Consider the following 27,972-nt stretch of genomic DNA (forward strand, 5'->3'; position numbering starts at 1 on the left):
GATTAGAAACCATCAGATGACCTCTGACCTCTGAGAGCAGATGGAGTCATAGCACAAATCTGGGGAAGGATCCAAGACGTCTGGAACAACTCCGTGGTCGAGTCAAGCTTCTTAGTGTGGAACATTTCAGCAACACGGCGGTTCAAAGTGCTTTACATCAGAAAAACATCAGACAGTCACCAAGTATGACACCAGCTGTGAGGATTTGGTTTTTCTTGGTGTTAATTTAGGTTTCTGTGTTCAGTTGAGTCTCCGTGTCGTCCCACCGACCCCTTGATTGTCTCCAGCCGTCTCTGGTTTCCCCTTGATTTCTCCCTTGTGTATTTAGTCCCGCTTGTGTCTGTGTTTCCCTGTCGGGTCCTTGTCTATACTGTCATGTCTCATGTCTTTGCCTTTATGCCAGCTGCTACCAGTGTGAGTGTCATTGCCGTTGCTCGCCTTTGCTGCCAGGATTGTATATCTTGTTATTCATCATTAAATCATTACTTTGCTCACTTCAACCTGGGTCCTACCTCACTACCTCATGACCGCAATTTATGACACCAGCAACAAGCATTACATTTTGTCAAGTAAAATCATCAAGGAAATGCACATTAAATATATTATTTAATGTTCCACTTACAAATCAAAAGCAACTCTAAAGGTGGGTTTAAGTCTGGATTTAAAGTTGTATTTGAAACGTAATCAATTGCAAATTTATTGACGGAATCTGACTTGATGTTGTGTTTTTATTGTTGATTCTATGTTGCATTGTGTTTTTGTGTTTGATTTGATGTAAAGCACTTTGAAATGCCTTGCTGCTGAGTTCTGCTATACAAATAAAGTTTGATTGATTGATTAATTGATTGAATTCAGTGTTTCAGCTTCAAGTTTATTGGAAGATTATTACAGATTTGTGGTACACAGAAGCTGAATGCTGCTTTTCTGCTTTTGGATTTAGGATGAACATGTCTGCTTTCTTGCAAATATAAAGTGTTTTATTATTATCTATTCAGACTGATAGAGAAAAAACATGAGGGACCGTTCAGGACAAAAATTATGTTTGGTCTTAGACGCACTACTAAAGACTCTTACACAAAATATCAAAACATTAAAATTGCACATATATACTATTAAAATGTCACACACACACATACAATTTTTCTCTCATCAGGGGCGCAACTTCATACTTTCTGAGGTGTATGTGAACATGTCATTGGTGCTCCCCCGCCCCAATGACATAAATGTGTACAACTCATCTTTAATTAAAGTATCAATACTAATAAATTTACATATATGTAAATAAATTGATGCCTACACTGAAAAAAAAAGAACTCAGGGCGTTATCACATTAACAAAACAATATCATGTACTTTTAACTTAAAAATTTCATGTTTCAAACAAAAACGTGATATAATCATGTTGGATAAACAAGAAATTCAACAACTTAACGTTTCTGAAATTTAATCATGTTGAGATAACATGATTCATTATAGTCAGACTGATCTTGTGCTGAAGACGACAAGTGAGAGACAATCGCTTTTGTCTCAACTTGAATAACGTATTCAAATTGAGACAACGTGATTCAATTTAGACAGATTCATTTCCCTCCGCAGAGGGTCTAGCGAGATCAGGGGATCAGGAGAGATTATGGAAGATCACGTGACATAACTGTTTTCAAACTTCAAACCGGTTTTAGTTACACATTAAACTATAGATATTTGTTTTTCTCTGCAGGGCACTACTGGCATTTAAGAACTGCACTGTTATAGTGCATTTAAGAACTATAAAAAAACTATTTTATAAAAATGTCTTTGAATTAATGTAATTAATTCATAGAAAGGATTTCCACATGATTAAAAAGCTTTCTTTCAGCATGAAGCGTGTTTGTTGAACTAACTTCATTTTCATGAGTTGGATCAACTTCATAAGTAGTGTGCAGGTACCATTGTCTTGGGCATGCTGTGGTGGCGCAGCGGCTTAGCACACATTTGGAGGCCCTACCCCTTGATGCTGGTTCGACTCCCGGTCCTGGCGACCTTTGCCGTCTCAAAACGTACGAGCCACTATCTTTAAATAGGAGTAACAGAATTACATGGGGCTGAAATAAAGGAAAGTAATTAGGTGGAAATCCTTTCCATGATTTTCTTATGTTCATCCAAAGAGGTATTTTTTTCAGTGTATGTTGTGTATGCAACGCATAGGGGCGCTGCACTAGTGGGGGCGCAAATACGATTTGGTAAATTCTTTCCTAGTCATCATTTTATGTACTTAACAGCTGTTCCCCCCCACCAGCCGCTCTCACCTCCCATACAGATAGCTTGGGCAGCGGCCCTTCGAGAACACGCTGAGGGCCGTTTTTTTTTTTTTCTTTTAAATTTTTATTATATTAATGCACTCGACAACAGGGAGCTAAAGATGGGGCAGAAAAAAACTCTGGGGCACAAAACAGAAAACGGAAGAGGGGGAAACTGAAGACGTGAGTACAAAGGTTTTGACGAGGATGTTGAAGCAGGAAGTTTCAAGCACATGGAGTTCTCATGTCTGCCAGTAGAGGTCGTCTGCACACATCAGCACCGGGAAGATGTTGATGCTGCAAGTTCCTATGAGATCAACAAAATATTCCATGCAGATCTGCTAGTAACAGTGCGCACCAAATGTCATGCTAGTTGTCTTGTTTATGAAAATGACCATTGCAAAGTAATCAGTGCTGCTTTTAGTTTGACATTTAGTTCAATCTGAGTGTAAAAGTTAAATAAAGGCCACATGTTCATGTTATGTAACAGGTACCATGCGACTAGCAGGATTTAATGGAGCTTTTTTTGGATAATCCAGACTTCAGCGAGGGGATTATCTGTTATTTAGATCATTTATTGTGAAAAGGCTTTGGGTAAAAATATCTACACTTTACTTTCTTACCAATAAATTCATATGAACAGTAATTAGAGAATTATTCAACAAAAATGTTATCAACCTAAAGCAAAACTGAATGATCAAAAAGTATCACCTGTTTACATTTTTACAAAAAAACTTATTCTTTCTCACAACACAGGATTCTGTTATTTACATCATTAGGATAAAAATGATGTAAAATATACTTGTTTAACAATTTAACAGAATTAAAAGCATAAATAGCTAAAAAGAGAGATTGACGTTAGCTTCCTCCCAAAACCTTTATTCACTTTGCAAATGGAGAAATAAATACTTATTATTATGTAATTTAATTTTTAATGTTTCCAGCAGTTCTAAATCCAGACTTTGAATAATATAAACAGCCTCTTACCTTCAGGCATATCTACTGGTATAATAAGCAGTTCCAATCAACAGCATGATAGCACCTTCACACCACAATCATTGATCATTTTTTCCTACAATTTTGTGGTTTTGATTATTTTGTAACTGACTTTTTCAGTATGAAATTGAATCAAATGTCAGTGGTGATTTTATACCAACTTTGGGTCAGTTTGTTCTCTCTCTTAATTTCTTCATATTTAGACTTGTGTAATATCAAGTGCTGTCACTTTTTCCAGCGAGGTGTGTCTCCTTTGATGGGTTCTTGGTTTGAATAGTGCGTGTGTATTTGGATGAAGGGTGTGAAATTCACTCACCACTGAGTCTGAATGGCAAACCTGACTTTTGGCAAAACATCACCATTTAAGGACCTATGAACTGTCCTAGAATTAAATTTTTAATGCTCTGAGCGCCCTAATGTCATCAGGTAATCATTAGCCAAATTAGCCAAAAGGTAGGTCATGCCATCCGATTCACTTGCAGTTTTAGTAAGTGCTGCAAGTCATGTTATTGTTGGGTCATTGTTGCAGATGAATGGGATATCAGAAAAAACAACAACAATAAACTCAAAAAGCCAAAAACATTAATGATAAAATAACTATTTGTTTACTTTTTATTCCAATCAAAATACTTCACATATCATTAAAAATAAATGCCTTTTATTACACACAGACAAAGCCATGTTTCCTAGAAACATAACATACTGTATAGCTTCCTGACAAACAGCAAATCAGAAAAATACATTATTTCATAGCAACATGAGCTACTAGCAATAGCTTCAATTTGAAAAAGATGAACACAAGTAAGATTACTACAATCCTCATCACTGTGTGTCAATACTTCATTCACTTGTAGCAGCACATCATATCATTACTCAGAGTGATGTATGCAGCAATACTTGGCTAAAAAGACCTAAAGACCAAAGCATTATTTTCATCTAAAATAAATTAACTGTCTCTCTGAAATCTCAACAAAAAGTTTTTAAAATAATAGAAACACTTTGGTGGAAGCAAATCTGTCATAAAATGCTATTTACCTTATTTATTAATCTACAAAAGAAAAGAAAAATAAAACTTTTGTGCTTAATTCATTTCAAACAAAGATGATTACAAACATTAAAGTGCTGTCAGATATATGAAAATATTTCATAGTATCAGCTATTTTTAGAAAGAAAGGCAGGTGGGTAGGCAGAGTGCAGCCATCCGTTTCTGTGGCTTTTATTCTCTTTAGTAAATATTTGCACACTGTGGTTGGAATAAACAGAAAACTCGTCATCACAGGGCGTGCTATCGTTTTACAGTTATCAAGAGAAACTGTCACCAAATATTGATCTGGCTGCATTTAGCTGGAGTGTTCATGCATTCTTAGAAATGTTCATCAGCACTTGGTGCAGGAATACCAGTTCACTGTACTGCATAGAAAGCATAAAGACTATTAATAGAATACTTATGGAGCCATTTGACACATATAAAACAGGTGATTACACGTTACTGTCGTCTGCTAGAGTGAGCCGTTAACATTTTGCAGTGCATTTTCAAAACCTCCATACATTTGGATTGCTGGTTTTAGGAAATATATAATTATTTAATTAAAATAAGCAAAATAGCTAAACAATATTCCAAAAAAAATTTAATTAAAAATCATATGATAAGAGGTTCACTCATATAATTATATAACACAATAAACATTTTTCTCTAAGGCAGTGGTTCCCAAAGATTTTCTGCCCCTCCACCAAAAAAAATTTAAATAAAAATGAACTGGGCACACACTGTTGAACCTAAACACATATTTTGTTTTCAAACTCCACTGAAGTTTATTTCACACTTCAGGTTGCAGCCAAACAAACTGTGAACCATCTTTACAGTGAAAAACTTTGTGTAACTGCTTTTTTTGTTTTTTTCATTTTATATGAAATACAGTTTTTTCTTTGGGATTTTTAATGAGAGGCATAATATTAACTTTAATGCATCAGCCATATTGGTCTATGTTGAACAGTTATGGTATTTTTGGTCACCATTGAGTTTTTGGTTATCACTAAAACAAAGTTTTAAGTCTAACTCTTCATCTGTTGGGTCATTTTTGCTTCTCATAAATGACCTAAACAAAGTGGTGAAAGCAAACGTCTTAATTATTCAGAATTGTTCTCTCACTTAAATAAAACAAAGATCTACAGCGTCTTCTCTTTCTGCGTAACGGAGCTGTCCATCTCAGCGGTGCTCTGTCCAGAAAGAAAAGGGACGATTTTCTCGAACAGGAGGATGCAGCTCGCCATGCCTGCAGGCACACAGCAGCTTACGTTTTAACGCAGCCCGCGGGTTCAATGTGAAACTAAAACACAAATCAAAACACTGGAAAAGAGGAGGAATCAAATGAAAACACGATCATTACCCAACGTTGGACCCAGCCAGTAGATGAAGCAGTACTCAAGGAATGTGTGGCCACTGCAGGGGAACTGGACAGAGAAAGCCAGGGCCGGATTAAAAACGGCTCCAGAAATACTCCCACCTGCACAAACAAAACAGGACAAAACAAACAAAAGCACATAAATATCCTCTTTAAACCCAAACTTGCTGAAAGCAAACGTAATACAGTCATTCACGTTTAGTAAAAATTAATTGAAAAAATTATGCAATTCCATGAAGAACTTTTATTCAGTAAAGACAATGTTTGAGTGAACAAAGGTCACATGTGAAGTTCCTCAAAACTTCATTCTAGGATCAGGCAGCAACTAAAAGTTGAGCTAAAGCTAACACACCTGTGTAAACCAAAGCGGTGATGACCGCAGCGAAGAAGTGAACTCGGAGTTTCTCCTCCAGCTTGTGGATGTGCATGGCGGTGGCCTGCACCGCGAAAGCGCACGCCAGCTCCACGGCAGCAGCCTCCAGCACAGTCCCACCGAGCGGGTCGAAGCACCGGAACCCGAACTTTTGGTGCTGGCGGTGCATATCCGACAGCCCCAGCGACCAAACGGAAGCTGCAAAGGACCGTGCGGCGACCGCGGCTCCCAGCTGGACGGCGATGAGGAGCGCCGCCGCTCTGCCGCTCGCCGTTCCGCGGCAGACTCTCTCCAGAGCCGCAGCGGGATTACACGTCGCTTCCCTGAAAGTTGATAAATGAACAACGGTGACGACGTAAGTGAGAGTCAAGCTGATCGACAGGTCCAAGCGGACGGATTCCGCGAGCAGTTTGAGTTCCTGGGTGCAGCAGCAGAGCTGGAAGGTGGACGCCGCTTCCAGCAGGTAAATCCAACAAACACCGGGGAGAAAACGCGCCGCAGCTCGGCGGGTCGCCTCGCAGAGCAGCACCGCGGCGGCCAGGACACCCAGCGAGACCCACAGGTCAGCCATGTCCGCGGTCCGGAGCCTTACAGGCGGGTTTATCCCGAGGTTCGAGCCGCTGGCTGGACAGAGCGCAACTTTTTAGACTAGCTCTTAAATCCAATTAAACTACATTTACATTTTGAATATTAAGTTAAGTTATCAGTGGTGGAGTGTCAAAGTCCGGGAGACCCACGTTGGCGTCAGGCTTTATTGTGAAACAGGATGACTCAACCTTCAAATTAAAGGCACGACCAACAATTTGATACGGCAATGTACTGTGATAGAAATATAAATTTGTTAGAAACATAACTTACAGACCTACTTTGGATAAAAGTAAATATGTAAGTTACTTTTATTATTTTTAAGCAGTTTGATGCATTATATTTTATTTTTCTCTATGTCTATACATTTCTTGTGACTCCAGCAATGGGCGATTGTGAATAAAGATTTTTAAAAATCAATACATACATTGTATTTATAATGTTATTAGTGGTCTATTCTTGTTTTTGGACCGTTTTTCGTGTTTGGTCACATTGTTTAACACCTTTTGATCAAATGCTAGTTCATTTAATCTGAAAAAGGGAACGTCAGGTCTTTAAATAACATAGGTTTATTTTGCTGTTGGATCAATTTTCTTATAAGACAAAAAACAAACAAACAAACAAACAAAAAAAACCCCAGGAATGTTCCAATTAAATATTTAAGTAAGATTTTTGTCTTTTATTTATGTTTACTCTTTCCAACTGAAGGAAATAACTTCAGATCTTTCTGTGAATAATCCAGTTCTCTCTTTTTTTTTTTTTTGGTCTTCTTTTCCAAATCATTACAATAAATAGACCACAACAAATTTGAGATTCAGTTCACTCTATTTGTGTGTTTGCTTCAAGTTTTTATCTAAATAAACTCTAGTTTTTTATTTTATTATTTGACCAACATTTTGAGGGGTAAAAATACAGTTAAAGTCCAACAAAAAAGAATAATAGAAAATTATTTACTCCTCTATTTTTTATTTATTCTTTAAAGTTTACTTATTGTATATGCAGCCTGAGAGAAATCAGAGCTGTAACCGGCGACCCGCTTTTATTTTTGACGCTTCAACCGGAAGTGCGGGTGAACGCGTTTGAAACGCGGTTAGCTTGATCTGTTTGGGTCCAGAACCGGCTGTCAGGCTCAACGAAGGGCGACAACATTCCTGCTCCAGCAGTTTGACGACTTTCCCGAGAAAGAGACCAGCTGGAGGGAGAACTGGGCTGCTTATGCTGCGCTCAGTGGGAAGTCTGTGGGTTAAAAAAACCGAAATAAACTATAAGAAAAGAATAAAAAGTTGTCTTGGTTAATAATGGAAGCTGCAACAAATACCCAGAGGTGGGCAGAACAGCTAAAACATTTACTCAAGCAAGAGTAGAAATACTTTCATATATTTTCATGAAAGTAAAAATAAAATAAAAAATCAGTTTGATTGTAACATCTGCTTTAACTTGTGAAAAGGTAAAGCAGACAGAAAAATAATATTTAGTTATGCAATTCTAGTCTTTAAAAATAATAATAATAAAAATCAAACTTTAATTTTTGAGCACTTTTTAAAACAATCGAGTCTGAAGCCAATACCTGCTGTATGTTCACTGTTAGAACAGTGAAAGAAATACTGTTTTATCGTTTACTTGACCCCAAATGTTACAGCAGTGAGAAAAAGACTTTGTAGCAACTTGGGAATATTTTTACTGCATCGTAGTTATTGCTTTTCCAGACAGCAGTCAGTTTTTATCTGAAGTGTTAATATGGAGGATAGTCTATGTTTATGAACCTTTAAAACAGGTGAACCTTCTGCTGGTTATGTAACAGTAATCTTGTTTTAAAGGGTCCAACTCTGAGGTGAACTTTGCGCATCACACTATGTTTTTTATCGCTGCTGTGTTCCTTTGTTTACTTACACTTTGACTCTGGGATTTTACTGCAGGTCTCATTCTTACTCAGCATTTTCACCACGTTAATGTTTGCACTGAGCAACTTCATACGTTTACATGTTGCTGTGAAATATCAAAAAGTTGACTTAATTTTCTGTTTCTGCTCAGCTTTATGTTAATGCTCTTAAATCCAATTAAACTACATTTACATTTTGAATATTAAGTTAATTTATTTCAACAATTCAATTTAAAAATCCTATGCTGTACACAAAGTGACATATTTTCATGTTTTCATGTAGACATGTTTCTTTTTATTTATTTATTTGCATTTATTCGGCCTTCCAGCTTGTTAAAACCAAAAATCTGTTATTTAGGATCATGTTTTCAAGATCTTTAATAGAAAAATGTGCTCCTACTGAAGCTATATATGCACCAAATACTTGGTCTGGGCTCCTTTTGCATAAATTTAATCAGTGTGATTAGCTTCTTGGTCTCTCTCTTTAAAGGGTTTTGCTTCACAATCCTCTCCACACTTTTTCCTTCCACCAAACCTTCCATGAATACACCCAACAGACGCACTGTGACCTTTTGTAAAGGGTGTCACAATAAGGCAGGCAGCCTCCCTCATGGTCATTTAGCCCATATTACATTACATTTAAATTGATCTTTATTTAATAAACAAAAAATATCAGGATTTTTCATTAGCTGTATTTTTAAAAAGGAATTTGAGCATTGCAGATATTTAATCCAGGGCCATATTTAACTGTGAGTTTAATGTTTTTGGACATATTTTAATAAATGAGTCACTGTTGGTATAAAGAACACAGAATATTTCACCAAAATGTCGTATCTCTTTAAAGAGGCTGACATCCAACAGGACTCAAGTGATGGTGTGTTTGCATCACCTTGGCAACAGGTGGCGATGGATGACACCGAAGAGCAGGGTCACCAGCATGAATTATGTACATTTGCTAGAAAATCTCTAGTGCTTCCGCTTTATTTTTCAAAATAAATCTAACAAAAATCTGCTTTGCTCTTTATATTTTCTATCTCGGCTACAGAGTTTCTCCAGATGTGGAGGAAAAAATAGACAAGAAACTTAAATTCTGCTCTTAATAAACCAGTGGCGCCCACAGTATTATACAGGCTCTGTTAGTGAACACTTAAAACGAAGAGAGACATTTATGATTAGCTTATGTTACTATAAATTAATTAAATGGAAATGTATTAACATGGATTCCCCGATCCATGTTTATACCTTTGAAAGAAATCGAAAGATGTTACTGTATTTGTTTTCCCGGGTTTAGAAACAAATTTCTGGTTTAGAAACGCAGTTTTCTTACCACAACTCACCTAAAAAAGTTATTAACTTTAGTTTGAAATAAAAATAATAATGCGAGTAATTTTAAGTTCTTCTCACAGTAAAAATGTGGAAAAACAGGAAAAACACAAATGATCAGAAACATAATTCGCATTGTGACTCTAGGGGGCGATGTTTCTTCTTTATTACCTTCGTATGTTTACCTGGCTAGAGAAAACGCAAAGTATCACCACATGAAGAAAGCAACGTGATGCGCAGGTTAATTTCGTAAAGTACCTTTTATAACCAAACATCGCGGTTGAAAGGGACTGTTATTGCAGATTTTCGTGCATATCTGACCGAGCAAACAACGTATCAGTTTGCTGTGAGATTGATAAACATGAAGAAACCTCCATCCATCGTTTACAGCTACTTGTTCTACAAATCATCCAGTGCCCCACATTTTGGGGCACTGGATGCCGTAGTGTAAACGCACCAGTCTGAGGCCTTTTGTTTTCCTCTTCTCTCTCCTAATTCCCAATAATTTACTGTTCAATCAAATGTGTGGTAATTCAGGTCTAGAACCACCATGAAATTAGACCTTCTGCAGCTCGATTCCAAGAAGACAGTAGAAGTGAAGGGGAAAAGGAAATCCATATAAGGCTTTAACATGTCTGAGTACCACCACATCTTTTCTTCCCTCCCTGAATGTTAACCAAGGAATATAACCTCAGAGCATTGCTGTTGGACCAGATTGTTGGAGGCTTTGTTTTTCTATAGAACTTTTCTCCTTCCATTAGATTCTTTCTTCACTTTTTACTCACAAAAGTTCGCCTCTGGAAGTTCCTCAGTGAGGTGAGTGTTTGTCCCCAGACGTTTCTGGTTCCTGATTGGAGCCAGAATGGCTCCTGACAACTTTGGCTAAACATAAGGAACAAATTAATATGTTTATTTATAGATATGTCGAAGGCAGGTTTACATTTTTCCATGGAGTAATTGCATTGCATTGCCACAACAGAATAACACCTAAAGTACCAGTAATATTACTGCTTTTAGCATAGAAACCGGTTTTTATTCTTCTTTATTCTTTCCTTTTTCCTTTCTTCTTTTTTTTTTACATGTTTCATGAATTACATCTCATTAAAGAAAAAAGAAAAATAAAAGTAGAAATAAAATAGTTATTCTTTTAAAGAGGCAACAAATTTCTCAGATATTTATCAAAGATTAGAAGCAAACTTTTTTAAAGCGGCAAAGTAAATCAAGTTTGCTAACATTTTTTCTCAGGAAGTCCAGCAGTCATGCAACTTTCACTCCTCCTGGACGAGGAAAAACTCTCCTTTAACAGGAAGAAACATCCAGCAGAACCAGAACCTGGCTCACTCAGATGTGATGATAAACTTATAAAACTTGTATTCTGATTATATTTTCAGTTTTGGTGTGCCACCCCAGATGATCACTGGGCCCCCTTTAGATCTGGAGACGCCCCTGGTGTTCAGTTTGTACCGTGCAGATCTTATAAACCAGCAAAAATGACGCCGGGTGTATTTTTGCACTGTTAATTTTCTGATTTTTTACTTAAATTTAAAGAAAACCTGATACACCTTCCCCTCTTAAAGTCTCAAGTCTTTTACTTCCGGTTGTTGTGTCGGTAACTCTCGCTCGCTTGACTCCTCCTGATCAGCCGATCTGCTCCGAGCGACAGCCGGAGAAGGAGCTCTGCACTGCGGGTTTGTCTCTGCCGGCTCACCGAGAGCCTGGAGGTAGGAAGACCGGCCGGAAACAGAAGAGAAAAATATGAAACAAGATGGGAAAAGATGCTGGTGTCGATGTTGGTTACGGGTTATTCGCCTCTGAGCGGATTTCCCAGAGCTCAGCGGCTCCATTCTTTGTTTATAGAGACAGTTATGAAGGTAGCCCGATGAGACGTGCTGTTTGACGCAATAAATAAGCTTCAAAAATGGTAAAAGGCCTCAGAAAGCTCCAAAAAACACGAAGTTATTTAAAAAGTTTGGTGTTTATATGAGTGAAGGATTTACTAACATTGCTATTTCGACTGGTAAACACAACATGGGATGGATTATTTAATCTAAATGTCCCAGATTATTCATTTGGTCGTCATGTTTCAACCTACAGCTGTACTGTTCAGAAACAGTACAGCTCTGCTGTTTCATTTCATTGCAGGAATCATGATGCATTCAGGCCTGGAAATAAGGGAGTGCAGCTGGAAAGCAGATATTTCTGTCAAAGTATCCACACATGCCTTAATGATTCAAAATATTATCAAAAGTTATTCTATGTTACTAATATTGACCAGGGGAAAGTTGAATAGATTGTGACACATTCCAACAAAAGTGATGCATTCCAATGTCTTTGTGTTGATTTTTGATGTTTTACAGCAAATAAAAACCCAAAATTCAGAGTCCCAGAAAACTACAGGAGATATTTAATAAAAAAAAATAGAGAAATGTTTAAATGGCCGATAAAGACATGGAGAAGACTCCTGACGTTCAGCAGCAAACTATCAATGATACTAAACAAGGAAGGTAAAATATTACTAAAGATGCTGTTGAGACAGCTCTGTCCATAGCATATTAATAGAAAGTTTAGTGGACGGAAAAAGTGCACAAAGAAAGTCTTGTAAGGAATGTGAGGTTAAGGGGCGTCCACGGTCACCACACATGGACAAATACCTACAGTACAATAAACATTAGTTTTAAAACAAGTTAAAAAAATGTATATATATAAAAGTCTGCCAATGGAACTAATTTTAATTAAAATTCTAGAACTAGAAGCTCCTATATCTTGCTGATAAGTTACTTTTAAGTTAGCTTAGTTTTTTTTTTAAGTGATGCTGAGGTATCCATACTAGAAACTAGACAAAATGCTTTGTAAGATTTGGTGTTTTTGCAGTGCACGACTATGGTCTCTATTTTTGACATTTATTGTTCCTGTCAGGGGGACAATGTAGCAAATTTATAAAAATAAGAACCACACGGGACTCTGGTCCTTCTGCCGGGATCAGGCCGACAGGGAGGAGATGAACTCAGCATATCTGAGCACACAAAGTTCCACAATTGCAACAAATCTTGTTCTCTAACAAGATATCTTGTCGTATTTATATATCTGACTCTTTTAATCTGATGAACTCCCGTTTGGCCGACCCAGAGCTCTTGGCTCGTTCCAAGCTGGAGTCCTATAAACTTTTCCAGGAATTGTCTACAGCTGGAATGTTTACAAGGCACGGCTGCGTGATGGTTTACAGCACTTTGTCCACATCTCTGGAGGAAACTAGAGACAGAGATGACTGAACCAGTCCGTCTTCGTGGCGACATTTGGACACAGTTAGCTTTTTGCTGAATTCCCGGGAAGACTGAGTTTGACATGACGCTCACCGCGTGTGGCCAAGGTCCACAAAATGAAGATTGAGCAAAACGGGAACAAAGCAAATGGGCGGGGCCAAGGTCAGTCATGCCTGTGATTGGTCAGAAGCTTGTTGGCATGTTTTATGCAGAAATGTGTTCGGACAGAGTTGTTGATATTGCACTTTGTATTGCCTTGGTGCTGAAAATGGGCTTTATAAATACAATTACCTTTAAATTACCTTCAGTTCTACTGGTCCTCTTCCGCTGACATTTTGTTTTATCTGTAGGCGACTTGAATCCGACTCAGTGAGGCATTATCTACATTTGATTCTGATTATTCACTAAATAACTAGAATAATAATGAGGCCGTCAAACGGCTGAAAACCTCTGGATGGAAATTGCAGCTCGTTGAGGAGGCTGCCTGCAGAAACGTGTGGCTCTCTTTCTGGACTTTTTGAGGATGCTTGGATTAATATTTAAAACTTAATAAATGTGAAATAAGACACTTTATTGTTTCTATTTGTCATTCTGCCTTGCAGAGCAAACTGTTATAAATCATTAACAGCCTTTAAATAATTGTAGTTTAGAGCAGAAATCATTATGAGTAATTGTTTTTAATCCAAAATCAATTTTCAATGGAATTGTGAGATAGTCAAAGATTCCCACCACAAATATCTGTAATAAAAATCCTTTTTCATTGGCCTGAAGAAATATTTTCAGAGACATTGAATTTTGGGTTTTGATTTGCTGTAAACCAGAATAACTGACATGGACAGAATCAGTCAGTGGGCAGAGCGAATCACCTTCTCAGCTGCCAAAATGCGTGAATGTTTCAGTAACTGGAGAGGAAGCCTGTGAGTCGACCCAGCAGGTGAGTTACAGCGGCTTTGTCCTCCGCAATAAGAATAGGAGCTGTTGCAACTCTGCCTCTGGCTGCCTGCGGGAAGGTTTATCATATTTTCAGCTGTACAAAGAACAAAAGAAAAAAAAAGATCGGATATTACAGGGATGAAGTTTCGGGTGTGGCTCTGCTGAGGTTGACCTCAAATCTGCCGGAAGGAAAACTCAGATTGGAGGTAGAATCTGACCAGCACCTTCTGAGGGATTGAAAACGGAGGATGCTGCAGTGAACAAAGCAAAGATCATCCTACATTTCTGAATGTGTTGTTGCTGTTCGGCTGTAGTCATAATAAAGTTTCAAGGTGTGTTTTCTGCTTCTCATGTGTGTGTCAGCAGGATGGTGGTTGACTCATGACGTATCCAGCGATGGCGTCCAGGTTCTCGCAGCGGCTGCTTGGCCTCCGCGCCAAACTGCTGCAGCGCTACGAACACGGGCCCTTCGTGCGGTGTCTGTCAGGTCTGTACGGCTGTCGCTGGAGGCGCTACGAGAGGAGCAGGGGTCAGCCAGAAGACTGCTGCTGCAGCAAGGTCAGACACTGTGGGGCAGCTTAAATGCTGACTGCGGTGGAGTCCGGAAATAGTTAATTTTGCGCAAGACTATGAAGAACAGAACCATGAAAAAATGTCTCAACAACTTGCATTCTCCTTGCCTGCAGCCAGGATATTCTGTAATCTGCCTGAGGGGAAAAATGTTGCCAAATAAGCTCAAAGAAACTCATTATAGGAAAGCCCGGCTGGTTGGAATGATGACATATTAAATAAATTAAGGATGTTATGAAGGAAAAGGTGATGTAATTTCCTTCAGAGGTGAACAGATCAGACTTTATATGCCTGGCTTAAAAAATAGTTGCCACTGCATAAAAAATGTTCAGCATGTTCTGAAGAAGATGGTTTTAAACTACAGCGAGAAACTTATTGCCTTAGTTTTGATTAATTTGCTAAATAGATTTTAATGTGCTAAAAATGTAACTAAGTTTAGTGCATTTTTTTTTTTTACATACAAAAAGTCAGAGGGGAACCTTTGTATTTTGTGTTTCTGGTACATCCATACATCTGAAAGCCACATCTGCAAACAAAACGATGGACGACAAGGTCGCTTCTCTTCACACCCTGCAGCTTCATTTCTGCTTCAAAAAATGAAATGTATGAAAATCAACATTTTACACCCACCTGGTGTTTGAATAACATAACAGATTAAGAACAATAAATATCTTTAATGTTGAGCTCATATGTCTATTTATTCAATAATGTAGCAGGAAAAAGAGTTTTTGAATTCAAACTGTTGCTTATTGTGTCAATACGGTTCTCAATTAAAATGCAATTGATTGTTATTAATTAATTACACACCCTGCAATTAACTTGATTAATAATTTTAATCGACTCCCACCACCATTTTAAACTCATAAAAAGCCAAGAAGTTACAAGTTTAGGAGGATTTTGCCATTATTTTTGAGTTCAGTATCGATTGTGGTAAAATCGATTCCTCAGTTTTAGATTCCATTTAAAATTTTTGTTTCATCTTGAGAAACTTCTCAACTCTACCTCAAAACAGGTTTGTTTTGATTCACTCTGACATTTTTTTTTTTGCTCTTTACCTAGAAAAAAATTACCCAAATATGTTATTAAAATATTTTGTAGACACCTATGAACTGTGTTCAAATTCTGTCAAAGTTTTAAACAAAACAATTAAAAGAAAAAAAAAAACTACAAAAAGAACTGGAGGTTTAAAGTTAGATGTATAAAACTTAAATAAAATGTACTGGTATCAATATTAGTATTAGTATAGGCGATACTGATCCTGTATTAACTTAGTAACAGACTGATAATATGTAGTATCACACATCTCTAGTAAGAAATACTGCCACCTGCAGGTGGGAGTTTGTTACTTAAAACCAACGTTTTTGACTATTTTTGTGGTAATTTTTGCAATAAACTCACAATCATGCATTGGTATGAATAAATACAGGTATCTGTGGATTTTTAGTGAATTTCCAGGATTTTGGAATCGCAACAAAACAGAGGGAACTGCCTAATGAAGCAACAAAAAAACAAAACAGAAAAGCTGAAACAAAAGAGTGAAAAAGTTCAATATTGCACATACTAATAAAAAAATAAAATAAAATAAAAACCAAACACAGACATTAAAAGAATGATAAAAAAAAATGGAAATAACATAAGAGCAACATCAACGCTACTAATATTTTTGGATTAGTTGAGAGTTTTTGAGAAGTGAAGCTCTCATGCATGGAGTTACATCATTCCAGCCCTCATTTCTTTTCCTTCCAATGGCTCACAGAGAATGAAAATATAAAACAAATCATCAGATCAGGTCAGAATATTGTTGCATGATTTTGATGGAAGGCGTTGTGTGAACGTCCTGTTTGGTTGTGGCGTCCACAGCTGGAGGGAGCGTCGTTCGCCCTGCTGGTCGCAGCTTTCTGTCTGACGCTGCTTTTCCTCTACTTCTGGGGACAAGCAGAGAACGACTACAACGACTTTGACTGGTGGGTCAAACAGTTTACTCTGTGTGCACTAGGTCTACACACCCTGGAGTAGTTTACTCAGGAACCTGATGAAGGAGAGGAGGGAATATTTGTTTAGGAGCAGATTACAGATTACAGCTCGTCCTCACGCTGTTTGTCCTGCTTGTTTTAGATGATTCAATTGATGAATTCCTGGGAAATTAACTCTTGTTGCTTTAAAACTGAGTAAAGACTTGTTTCCACAAGTCCTCTGGAAAGGTTTCCAGTTCTGCTTGTTGCAGGCCTAAACACAGCCAGATGTTTGCTGCTGTGGTTAAACAGCGTCAACCTTTCCTGCACTTCAACTCATTTTCTAATGCTAAGTCCTCCTTGGTGTTCCTCACTTGTTGTAATTTATCAGAATTGTGTGGAATACTTGAAACATTTCGATAGTTTTATGAAATGAATGTTATCTAACTAGTACTAATCCCCCACCGCGCCGCCACTGATTAACCTTATCAACTCTCGTGGGAGAGAAAGAAATTTCAAAAACACTTTTTCAGGATTTTTTTTTCTTTCTGTCAGAAATAAGCTTAAAAAGTGATTTTTAAAGACTAACACTTATAGACTGATATAAATTTGGTCAAAATTTACTAAGATTGCTCAGTATTTTTATGTGCTTTTCACAACTTTCTCTTTGTTGTTTTTTTTTCTCTTTTTCTTCCTTTGTTCATCTTTTGTTTTCTCTTTTCCTCCTTTTTTTGGTCTTTGCTTCCATTTGTTTTTTGTTTGTTTCTCTTTTCTTTTCTTTAGACTTAGTTTTTTCTTTTTCTTTGCTTTGTTTCTGTTTTGTCTGTTTGTTTCCATCTTTGTTTCTTTCTTTTTGTGTTTCTCTGGTTCTTTATCCATGTGTTTTTTCCCCTTTTCCTTTTTTTTCTGTTTCTTTCAACAATTTTGTCGATAAAACAAAAACTTATTTTCTGTCAAGGCTTTATTTCATTAAATAGACCTTATTTTCATTCCTACTGTATTAAATGGACCCTCTCTCTGCTCCTCTGCTGGTTTGAAGGTTTAACTTTGGTCATTTGGGGTTCTGGTTCCCCTGGTCTGTGGTTCTGCTGGTCATCTCTGCAGGGTTCTTCACCTACGTCACTGTGCTCATGGTGAGGCGCCGACATGCTGTGCATGTAGTTATCACATTTTTCTCTAAATGTTTTACCAGAGTGTAAATGATCCGACTTTAAATGAGTTGATATTTACATCTGAGTGCTGCAGTTTTTCCTTGATGTTCAGATGATGCTAATATTTCTTCTGAGTTAAAATAATTTATTTTGAAGTGAACTAAAATGGTAGATTTCAAACCCTAAGGCTTCAAATAAACATTAGAAACTATTTCAAGTTCAATTATGAGCTTTTTTTTTGTGAAAGATTAAAAAGCTAAAATAGACTTTACATTTACTGAAAATACCAACTTTCTTGTTTGTTGAAGATTGTTGTGTTTTTATATCGCAGCTTAAACCCCAGTTTAATGGTGTCACAGATCATGTTATGAATTTTCTGTAAGTACTGATTGTTTTAATTTGCTATCAAAGGCAAAACCGTTTTCATTCAAAATACAGAATAAGCCCCTTGTTTGTCAGGATTTCGCAGCTTTAAGCTGCTAGTTCAGGTTGATTAGACGCCGTAGAGCTGGAAGCCATTTTGAAGAAGTCTGGAAAACACGCAGCGCTTCCAGAAACGTGGCAGTAACTCTAAACAACCTGCAGCGAGCCAAAAGCAGGAAGTGAGCAAAGCGTCTCAAGCTGTTTTTGTTCTGTTTCTTTCTGCAGCTTCTGGCGGTGTGTTTACTGTCTGAAGGCCAGAAGCTTCATTTACACTGGAGTCACAAGGTAACCTGAACTCTGCACCAGTCTGAGTCATCAGTCGTTAGCTAGCTCTGCTACTCCACCTCGTTTGCTTTTGCTGCCCCTCCTTACCTCTCTGCCTGGCCGTTTGGTTGGACAGAGAGCCGTTGGAAGGTCAAAGGGCTCCTGAACACTGAAAAAGAGAACAGAGCTCCAGATTAAAAAGAAAATGATGATAACATGACAACTTCATCAACTTTCTTGGATAAACTTTATTGGATTACTTGCAACAAATCAGCTCAATTTTTGTAAATGTTGGATGGCCTGTTTTCTTTTTTGAGTGTAGTTTAGTCATCAGGCTGAAAACTGTTAGGAACAAATAAATTTGGAACGTTTCATTCATTTAGTTTCATTCTGATAAAAGTTTGAAGCGATTCTTTGTTCTAAAACCTAAAATCAGATTTACATCCTTAAGTTTCCCTAAAACTTACTTCTTTCAAAGAGTCTCATTGGTTTTGCGCCTCCAGGCGAATTTCATTAATTCAGACCAGGAAGGCTGCTGACCTCTGACCTTTGACTCTCCTTCTTCCTGTTTGTGTTCAGGTTGGGATCCTGATCAGCCTGATCTTCTCCATCGCAGCTACTGCGGTTTTATCCGACCTGTGGGGAGAAGAATGGACGACTCTGCTGCTTTCCTTCCAGGTAACATCTTCCTCCTCCTCTTCCTCCTCTTCTTCCTTCTCTTCCTCCATCACCACTGATGGCGTTTGATCACCTGAGCAGGTGACGGCACCGTACCTGCACCTCGGCGGCGTTCTGCTGATGACATCACTGGCCTGGCCTGTTGCCCTTCACGTCTTCCGCATGATCAGCAGCGGTGAGGAGACGCTTCGGGTTAAAAACAAAATGGTGTCTCAACACTGAAACAAATTGGATTTGTGTTATTTTTAGTTCTAGACTAAATGAGAGTTTTCCAGACTGGATTCCTAATCCCACTGACCAAATGTCCTTTGTCTCCTTCTTTCCTTCTCTTATTCTTCCTTTCTTTCTGTCCTTCCTTCCTTTTGTTTTTACTTTCCTTTCATACTCTGCTGTAGAAAAATCTGCCATAATGATCACTAAATGTTTTCAATTTATTCTAAAATTAAAAATTTAGGAATTAAAGTTCTGGAACTTTTTGCCCAGAAAACTTTATTTTTTGACATCTTGACAAACTCACAGCTTCTGTCTCTGCACATTTACATGCAGAATACATGAAATGATCTGACATTACTAAAACAATTATTGAAACGAATCTCATCTCAATCTGTTTGTTGTTTTTTTTTTCCCCTAATCCAAGCAGTTGGATGGTATTGTCAACTTTTGAAGCGTCTCGGCGACGCAGCGTTTTGAAACCTGATGTTTGTGTTGCAGTGAGGCGGGGGCTGATCGTGGGGGTTTACCTGTCCGTCCTGCTGACCCTCTACCTGGTTCCTCTGGGCTTGTACTCTCCCTGCATCAAACAGAAAGGAACGCTGGGCCCCGCGCCGGCGCTGATCGGCCACCGGGGGGCGCCGATGGTGAGCCGCCCGCCTGTCAGAGCTGTTAAAGATTCAATTTAGCTCTAGAAGAGGAAATTAGTCAGGTGAATTTTATGAATTAACCCTGATCTCAGGATTTTTATCCATTAAATAAATGAAATCAATGGATCCCACCAGAAACAATTAGATTCTATAGAACTTCATATATCTAAAAAAAAAAAATCTGAATACAAACTGGTTAAAAGTTGACATGAGTTCATTTCTATGTACTACTGAATGCTTGGTCTGGGCTCCTTTTGCATGAATTACTGCATCAAAGCAAAGTTTCCCTAAATTCTTGAATATTTTCTTCTTCACAATCCTCTTAATACAGCAGTTATCCCTTTTTCTGGTACACTTCTTCCTTCCACTCAACTTTTTATGAATATGCCTGCATGCAGCTCTCTGTGAACTCCCAGCTTGTTTTTTAGTAACGACCTTTTGTGGCTTCAGTGTTCAGTCTTCCCCATGAGTGTGTAGCTCATAATATGGCCAAAACATTTATACTTTTTAACATTTATATGTTAAAAAGCTTTTTGTTTTCTTTTAAAGATGATTTTATGTAATATAAAATTTTTTCTGATTATCTGTAAGACATCAAAATGAACAGATATTTTGGAAATGAGTGTCCAAAAATAAAATCTTTTAGTTTTTTGAGACGCACCTGAAAAGTTCCTGTCAAACTGCGACTCTGACCTTTCATATGTTTTTAAATCTCTCCAGCCGAAGCCTCTGTTTGTTCACTGACTCATTTAAATATTTATGCTTCTGGATGTGAGGGTTCTGATTCTGCCTCTCCTCCGCTGTGCAGCTTGCTCCAGAAAACACGATGATGTCGTTCGAGAAGGCGGTGGAAGCCGGAAGCGACGGCCTGGAGACGGACGTTGCAATAAGGTCCGTTTGGTGCTGATGAGCCAAACCTCAACGCTGCGCTGTAAAAACAGACTGTGACTGATTATTCTAACGACACAATACTCTAACATTATAAGGAATCAGTAGTTCTGACGATTAATCAGTTAATCAGATAAAACCCACTGAAGCCTTTCTGTACAGAATTTAAAACACATTAAACATGCAAACAATCAAATGTTAAAGAAAAAATTTATATATTTCTTATACAGTTTTGGCTTAATTACTGCTCTGAGTGTTGTTCTTTCAGCAAATTGCCTTTTTCTGAATCTGTATACTTCAGTTAAAACGATTAATTGATAACTAAATTAGTTGAACTTTATTTCAATAGCTGATTAATCCCGATTAATTTGATCAATTGTTTCAGTTATTTCATGTAAAAGGTTTTGCTGTGTGGTTGCAGCTACGACGGCGTGCCCTTCCTGATGCACGACCACAACCTGCAGCGCACCACCAACGTCCAGGAGGTTTTCCCAAACCGGACCGGCGCCCCTGCTGCCATGTTCACCTGGAGCGAGCTGGAGGGCCTGAACGCTGGCTCCTGGTTCCTCTCTGTGAGTTTCTGTCTTTGAAAATTCGTGCACCTCTATTTGGTGTTTCCAGGGTTTGGAAGTGCTTGATTCCTGTATTAAACTTTTATTGCAAAACTTAGCAACTTTGTGATAAAGTGCAATCCAAAACGCTACGGTTTAAACTAGATAATTTCATACACCTGATAAAAAAGACACAAAGGCGTTTTTTCTGTAGAACATAGAATACTATCACAATCAAATTATTAACAGGAACAAATGATATTTAATAGTGAATTGAAATCCCGTATTTTTTTGTTCAGTTGTTTTGGTTTTATCTCCAAAGTGTGGTGCTGAAGAAGTTTGAAAACTTACCTTTAAAATGCTTGAATTTAACTGGGATAAACGGACAAAAGTGCACATAATCCATACATTTGGACTTTGTTGATTCAGACACTGCCTCCTACTGGCCATCCACTGTAAATGCAGAGAAATACTTATATTAACAATAGATTTTTATTTCTTACATACTGGATTCCCCTCTTACTCCCTACTGAATAAATGTCCTTAGAGTATTTTTTTTAAACTGCAGCAGTGTAAAGACATGTTAGAAATTAAATATTCCTTTTTTTTAAATGCTTTTTTTGGTCATCTTTACCTGTGGAGGCAGCATCAGAGGTTCAGCAGCTCGGTTGTAACTTGAAGTCCAGCTGGAACATGTTGACCATATTTTCCTCATGACTGAATCCAGAGCAACACGCAGTCTGCCAGCAAATGGAAAACGCATCGATTGGTGTGTTGTCACAGAAATAACTGGGCTTTTATTTATTTATTTTTTTTCTCTTTGTACCTTAAAGCAAAATCCATTTGGAACAGCCGGTTCGCTGCGGCAGGAGGAGCGGCAGCGAGCGGGAAACCAGTCGGTCTGCAGCCTGCAGGACTTCCTGCAGCTGGCGGGTCAGGCTCAGAAACTGGTGATCTTTGACCTCTACCGCCCGCCCTACGGCCACCCGTACAGCAACAGCTGGATCCAGCGAACCCTGGATGTTCTCTACAACGTGTCGTCCATCCAGTCATCGCAGGTAAAACTCATTCAGGGCTATTTAATGTTTAAATTGCTTTAAATGATTTCCTTAAATCAGAATTAAAATTGTTTTTCTGTACAAAATAGAACATTTATGTGCATACAAGGAAGGGCAGCTGGTACATTGTGATAAATTGCAATGTTAATCATTTAAAAGTATTTTTTTTCATGTAGTTCAGTACAAAAACTGAAGCTAGTATATTTTTTTACAGTTATTTATTTCATGTTTATTAGATAAAAATTTAAGCACAAAATTTAGTTTCTCAGAAAATTTAAAGGAAGAATTCAAAAATTGGCAACCAGAATTTTTTCTTCCACTCAACTTTCCATTAAGTTGCTTGGATGTGGCCATTGTAAACAACAGTCAGCTTTATAATCAGTGAAATCATACTGAACTGCAAGACAGGGCTGATAAATTTTGTTTAAACCAAGTTCTAAGTTCATTCTAATTCCTTCTCTGGGTTGAAATAATAGGAGTCTCTCCATCTAAATAGTGAGTACTCTACAATGTGTAACAAAATTAAAAACACATAAAGGCACATGGCAACATTCAGACAAAACAAAGATATGTGTGAAGGCGGTGACATCATGGGGCCATAAAACCACGTTGCTCAGCCTCCTGGCAGAAGTCCGATAAGATGTTGTTATCAAGGCCTGATGTCCTTGGGAGAGCTCAGCTCCACAGCTCCATGGGTAACAGGAGGGGCTGAGGTGGGAAGGAGCGTTATGTTTACATTTCTTCAAGGAGATTGGGAATATGCAGCCCTTCCAAGGCAACACGGGAAAACCAATTCAGATACAGAATGTCTTAGGTGGGGTAGATTATAAATTTCAATCTTCCCTAAAGTCTCTCTAATATATCTCAGTTCCCATCCATCCATTTTCTGTTCACCCTAATGGGGTTAGGAGGGTTGCTGGTTCCTCTCCAGCTACGTTCTGGGCGAGAGGCGGGGTCACCCTGAACAGGTTGCCAGTCTGTCACAGGGCAACACAGAGACATACAGGACAAACAACCATTCACACACACACTCACACCTAGTGAGAATTTAGAGAAACCAATTAACCTGACAGTCATGTTGTTGGACTGTGGGAGGAAGCCGGAGAACCCAGAGAGAACCCACCATGCACAGGGAGAACATGCAAGCTCCATGCAGAAAGACCCCGGGCCGGGAATCGAACCCAGGACCTTCTTGCTGCAAGGCAACAGCTCTACCAACTGCACCACTGTGCAGCCCCATCTCAGTTCCCAATTATCCAAATTAGTTTGGTCTGAGCTGAAACTAGCAACTTCTTCAAGATTGATTCCCTTCCGATGGTGAGTTTTGAGTCCTCAGCTGGTCGGCAACTCTCAGCAAAACTCACATCCAACTTGTGTCTCTTTCCACACCAACAGCCTGAGTGTTCGCTGGTTCGACCAAGTCTGTCGATAAGACAGGTATCTGCAAGCTCCAAACAGCAGAAATCCTGTTATCATGAATAAATCCAGGGAGAATCCCACCGGCTGTCTCCCTGCAGGACAAGAGGGCTCTCCTGTGTCGAGTCGTCTCGTCGAGAACATTTGATCAATTGCATTGAGAGACCTGTTGACCAGATCCATAATTTGTAGATTTGGAGGATGTGCAACGAAAGGCTCCAAAAATATAGAAAAAGATAAAAAACAGAGCAAGCAGGGCAGGCATGGGCAGGGAGGGAGCAGAGGGAAAAAGAGTCCGCCTTCACCGAGAGCAAGAGATTTAATTATGATAAATCTCTATTAATCGATTACTGAAATCATCATCAACAAATTTAGTTATGATTAATTGCTAACTGGAGTATTGAGACTTGTTAAAAAAGGTAAATTGCTGAAAGAACAACATACTTAGAGCAGTAATTAAGCAAAAGCTGTACAAAAAATATATTTTACATTAAAGATAAAAAAAACTTTGTCTGTAAATGTGTTCTATCTTAAAGTGAGTCTTTTAGCTTCACCTCGTTCAGATTCTGTACAAAAACGAAAAAAAAAACTCCAATGAAGCGTCTTTTACTATCCAATTATTAATCAATGAATCAAAAATAAAAGTTCACCAGATCTTATTGATGTTAAGTCAAGAAGAAATGTTCACATGTTGATGTTTTTTAGCTGCAGATGCATCCTTTGCTTCAAATAAACAGGTGTTCACTAAAGTAATGCTGTTATTGCATTTCATGTAATAAAATGTTTATTTTCTCATTTAAAAACAAATTTAATTGTTAATTTGCATCTTTCAATGTATTTCTAAAATAGCATAAGAGATTCTTAAGTGGTTAAATGAAAAACCTGCAGCATCTGCCCGTTTTCATTCCAATTAATGGTCAGAATAATGGTTGGCTGCAGCTGGAAGTGGGATTAGTTTTTTCACCTGCTGTTTTTGATGGAAAGTTGCTTCCCGGTGAATGAAGATACTCTGGTCAGCAGGCACTAACGTCTGTAAGTTTAGGTTCTGTGGCTGCCGTCCGATCAGAGATCCTGGGTCCACCAGTCGGATCCCGACCTCCAACAGACGTCCGGGACTCGACTCCCTCTAGAGGAGCTGCAGCGTAACAACATCGTCAGACTCAACCTGCCCTACAGCTCCATGTCAGCTGAGCTCACCAGGTCTGTGTGTTAGTTACGGAGCAGAGACGGCCCGCTGGGTTCTCTACCAACGCCGCTGCTGTTCTCACCTGCAGAGAGTATTCAGCGCTGAACATCAGCACCAACCTGTACGTGATCAGCCAACCGTGGCTCTACTCTCTGGCCTGGTGCACTGGGGTCCACTCGGTCACCACCAACGCCCCCCAGCTGCTCCGGACCCTGGACTCCCCGCTCCTCCTCATGGTGGGTCTGATGTTAGTCAGAGCTGTTCACTCAAAGGTCTGAAGTGCAAAAACTGAGTGCATTTTATTCTGAAGATGATATTTATTGGTAACAAATGGGACTAAACCTCTTCAACGTGTCAACATTTTTCCAAAAGTGCCTTTTAAAATGCAATATTTTTAATTTAGTCACTACAACATACTAAAATAAAGTAATTACAGGGTTTCCCTCAGTGTATTATAAGCCTTGTTTGTTTATTTTAAACAGGGATTTTATTCACCAGTAACAGTGAGGGTAAAGTTGGATGAAGCTCAGTTTATAGGTGAACTGGGTGAAAACAGGTGTGAACCAGTTGCACCTGCTGGTTGGCCTTCCAGGATATTATTTCCCTAATTGATGCAAATCCAAATGAGTGTAACACGGTGGGCCGCTGGTGGTCTGCCCCTGTGAAGTAACAATGAAAAAGAAAGACTGGTTTTGAAAGTTTGTGCCTGGCTTTTTACTTTTATAAATTATGAGTCACACAGGTTATTTTAATATTCTCCTGTGAAAAAAACGATTCAAACATTTAATTCAACACTTTTGCCTGTGTGTGTCAGAGTCCAGAAGAATACAACCTGATGTGGATTCTCACCGACCTCCTCTCCTTCATGTTGGTCGTCGTCATCTTCTATTTTCACAGGTGAACCAACACTTGTTTTTTCACCTGTCTGGATCCTTATGAGACACAAATGGAACAGGCATGCAGATAAAAATGTTGTTTGATTTTGTTTTTTTAACTGCAGATGGCGGGAACGAAGACTGGCTTTCTGCTCGGACCGAGAAGTGAAGCAGGATAACGACTGCTGCAGGCAAAACAAACCAGGTGACCTAAAAGTACAACTCAGCTATTATACATTATATAATACAGCTATTGTGTATTATTATTATTCACTGTATACTGTGCACAAATATTAGGTGAGTATTTTGACCATATCATAAATTCTAGGCTTATTTTCTAACTCCAAGCTGGATGAAGTTGAATCCTGAATAGATTTAATGATAGCTGTGTATCTGTGTAATGAGGTGTGGCCTACACAACATCCTGCATCAAGGTGAGCAGAACCATTAGGCAACTAATTTTCTTTAATGGTCTAACTGGTTCGGAAGAGACAAAAAAGACCCAAGGTCTCTGAGAATGATTCAGTATTCTTCAAATTGCTGAGATATTGTGATCACAGAACCAGCAAATGTTTTGTTGTTACAAATAGTCAACAGGGTCTTAAGAAGCGTGTTATGAATAAAAAGACGCAAATTAACTGATTTAATTTGAGAAGGATCACGCGTGTAGCAACCAGGAACCCATTATCTTCCAGTTCTGTCAGGTTCAAATAACTGCAACCTACCTGGAAAACCCAGAGGTTCAGAGTTCAGAGTTCAGAGTTCAGAGACCTGGCCAAGGTAAGGAAGGCTGAGCTCATCAGCTGTAGTGTCCAGGCTGGGTCAAGAAATATCTGGAGACGGATTCTTCAAAGGTTTTAAGGATGAAATGAGAGCGTGGGTGGATCAGTAACGAATACAAAGCTCCACTCGGAGTCCGAACCTTCTGCCGGTTTTTTAAAGACACTTCCTTGCAGCAGTGATGTCGACAACTTTCAACAAGACCGTAATTTTTCTGCAGAGTAATGCTCCATCTCATAAGTATTAATGATCATTTCTCTCTCTGATGATTTCATAGAGATGGCCGACATCTGGTCCGTCTCCAGCTCAAACTGTCAAACAGAGAAGATGCTCAACCTGGCAACCGTGATGGAGCCCTCTAGGCAGAGCTGACCTGGCAACCTCTCACACTGCCGGGTTTCTGTCATACTGCAACCAAATCACGTCAACGTCAGAAGAAAACGCCAAACTTTCTATCCGAACATCAAATATTCTCAGGTTAAATTCTGTTAGTGATTTCTACTTTAAAGGGGCAGTATTATGTAAAAATCTACTTTTTTGAGCTTTCCATCATGTTATAATGTTATTCCCTCATCAAAATCATACATGGAGTGTTGCCTTGATTATTTCCTGCATGCTTGAGAAATCTTCAATCTCCATGGCAACCATTCAAGCTGTGGAAAATGCCTGGCTGAGCCTAGCCCCACCTTCGAGGCACAGCTCCTCCTTGGAGCTGCAGTTTTCAAGGTTTCAAGCTTCTGATTCACAGAGCAGCTCTTCCCCACCTCACCCCCATTCTGTTCCTTCAGACTAGCCAGCAACAATTAGCAAACACCCAGTGGAACTGCGTATCTGCTGAGCTCATTATAGGGGCTACTTCTCAGTGAACCACTGGTAAAAACGTTGTTAAAGGGTTAATAGAGGAACCATGTTGTGATGACTTCCTGAAGGCAGAGTTTCAGAAAAAAGAGGCTCAATTTCAAGGTGTTAAATCACAAAGTAAAATGTATTTTTAGTCACATTTGATATACATAGCATTTCTACAACTGAAGGTAACATAGTTACTTTGATTGTGCTATTAAATGGCACTATGTGCCTGGAAAACACGTAATACTGCCCCTTTAGTAATGATAAAGTTACACCATAATAAACTGCCATTAGCTTTGCTTCACAATGTGACTGTGAAAAGAAACTAGTCTGAAAAAAGCATCAATAAACAATTTATATCTGTAGCAGCCGGGATTTCTGACTGGATTCATGTTCCTACTGATGGAAGCAATAATGAAGCTGGTTTAGTTGCTTAAAGATAGATTTT

General features: G+C 38.6%; 2 protein-coding genes across 7 annotated transcripts; one reads left to right on the top strand and one right to left on the bottom strand.

Annotated features, from left to right (window-relative positions):
* Nucleotides 1–3,857: 3,857 nt before the first annotated feature.
* On the bottom strand, nucleotides 3,858–7,040 carry aqp11 (aquaporin 11). The gene is made up of 3 exons (XM_044141026.1): nucleotides 6,026–7,040; nucleotides 5,659–5,775; nucleotides 3,858–5,544 (listed from the first exon to the last, which is right to left on the bottom strand). The coding sequence occupies exons 1-3, from the start codon at nucleotides 6,615–6,617 to the stop codon at nucleotides 5,438–5,440; spliced, it is 816 nt and encodes a 271-aa protein (XP_043996961.1). The 5' UTR covers nucleotides 6,618–7,040; the 3' UTR covers nucleotides 3,858–5,437.
* Nucleotides 7,041–10,531: 3,491 nt separating this feature from the next.
* Nucleotides 10,532–27,889, top strand: LOC122844941 (glycerophosphodiester phosphodiesterase domain-containing protein 5-like). 6 transcript variants are annotated; one of them, XM_044140807.1, is made up of 16 exons: nucleotides 10,532–10,649; nucleotides 14,393–14,584; nucleotides 16,457–16,560; nucleotides 17,588–17,681; nucleotides 18,348–18,407; nucleotides 18,966–19,064; nucleotides 19,146–19,239; nucleotides 19,776–19,921; nucleotides 20,733–20,815; nucleotides 21,234–21,384; nucleotides 22,197–22,421; nucleotides 24,880–25,037; nucleotides 25,112–25,259; nucleotides 25,838–25,920; nucleotides 26,024–26,103; nucleotides 26,956–27,889. In XM_044140807.1, exons 2-16 carry the CDS (start codon nucleotides 14,408–14,410, stop codon nucleotides 27,048–27,050), a joined length of 1,797 nt encoding a protein of 598 aa, XP_043996742.1. In that variant the 5' UTR covers nucleotides 10,532–10,649; nucleotides 14,393–14,407; the 3' UTR covers nucleotides 27,051–27,889. The 6 variants fall into 6 exon arrangements, with proteins under 6 accessions (XP_043996742.1, XP_043996743.1, XP_043996747.1 ...); XM_044140808.1 differs by having other exon boundaries at nucleotides 10,540–10,649; nucleotides 14,390–14,584; XM_044140812.1 differs by lacking the exon at nucleotides 10,532–10,649 and adding an exon at nucleotides 11,405–11,554 and having other exon boundaries at nucleotides 14,390–14,584.
* The last annotated feature ends 83 nt before the right edge of the window (nucleotides 27,890–27,972 follow it).

The sequence above is a fragment of the Gambusia affinis genome, linkage group LG15 (genome assembly GCF_019740435.1).
Source record: "Gambusia affinis linkage group LG15, SWU_Gaff_1.0, whole genome shotgun sequence".
Taxonomy (NCBI): Eukaryota; Metazoa; Chordata; class Actinopteri; order Cyprinodontiformes; family Poeciliidae; genus Gambusia; species Gambusia affinis.

Bases quoted from the DNA above. Each gene is read 5' to 3' on its own strand.
- aqp11 (XM_044141026.1), bottom strand. From the start codon at position 6,617: ATGGCTGACCTGTGGGTCTCGCTGGGTGTCCTGGCCGCCGCGGTGCTG. The intron at 5,776-6,025 runs GTGTGTTAGCTT...TTGTTTGTGCAG, and splicing joins CACCGCTTTGGTTTACACAG to GTGGGAGTATTTCTGGAGCC. The intron at 5,545-5,658 runs GTAATGATCGTG...GTGTGCCTGCAG, and splicing joins CTGGCTGGGTCCAACGTTGG to GCATGGCGAGCTGCATCCTC.
- LOC122844941 (XM_044140807.1), top strand. From the start codon at position 14,408: ATGACGTATCCAGCGATGGCGTCCAGGTTCTCGCAGCGGCTGCTTGGC. The intron at 19,240-19,775 runs GTGAGGAGACGC...TTTGTGTTGCAG, and splicing joins CTTCCGCATGATCAGCAGCG to TGAGGCGGGGGCTGATCGTG. The intron at 25,038-25,111 runs GTCTGTGTGTTA...TCTCACCTGCAG, and splicing joins ATGTCAGCTGAGCTCACCAG to AGAGTATTCAGCGCTGAACA.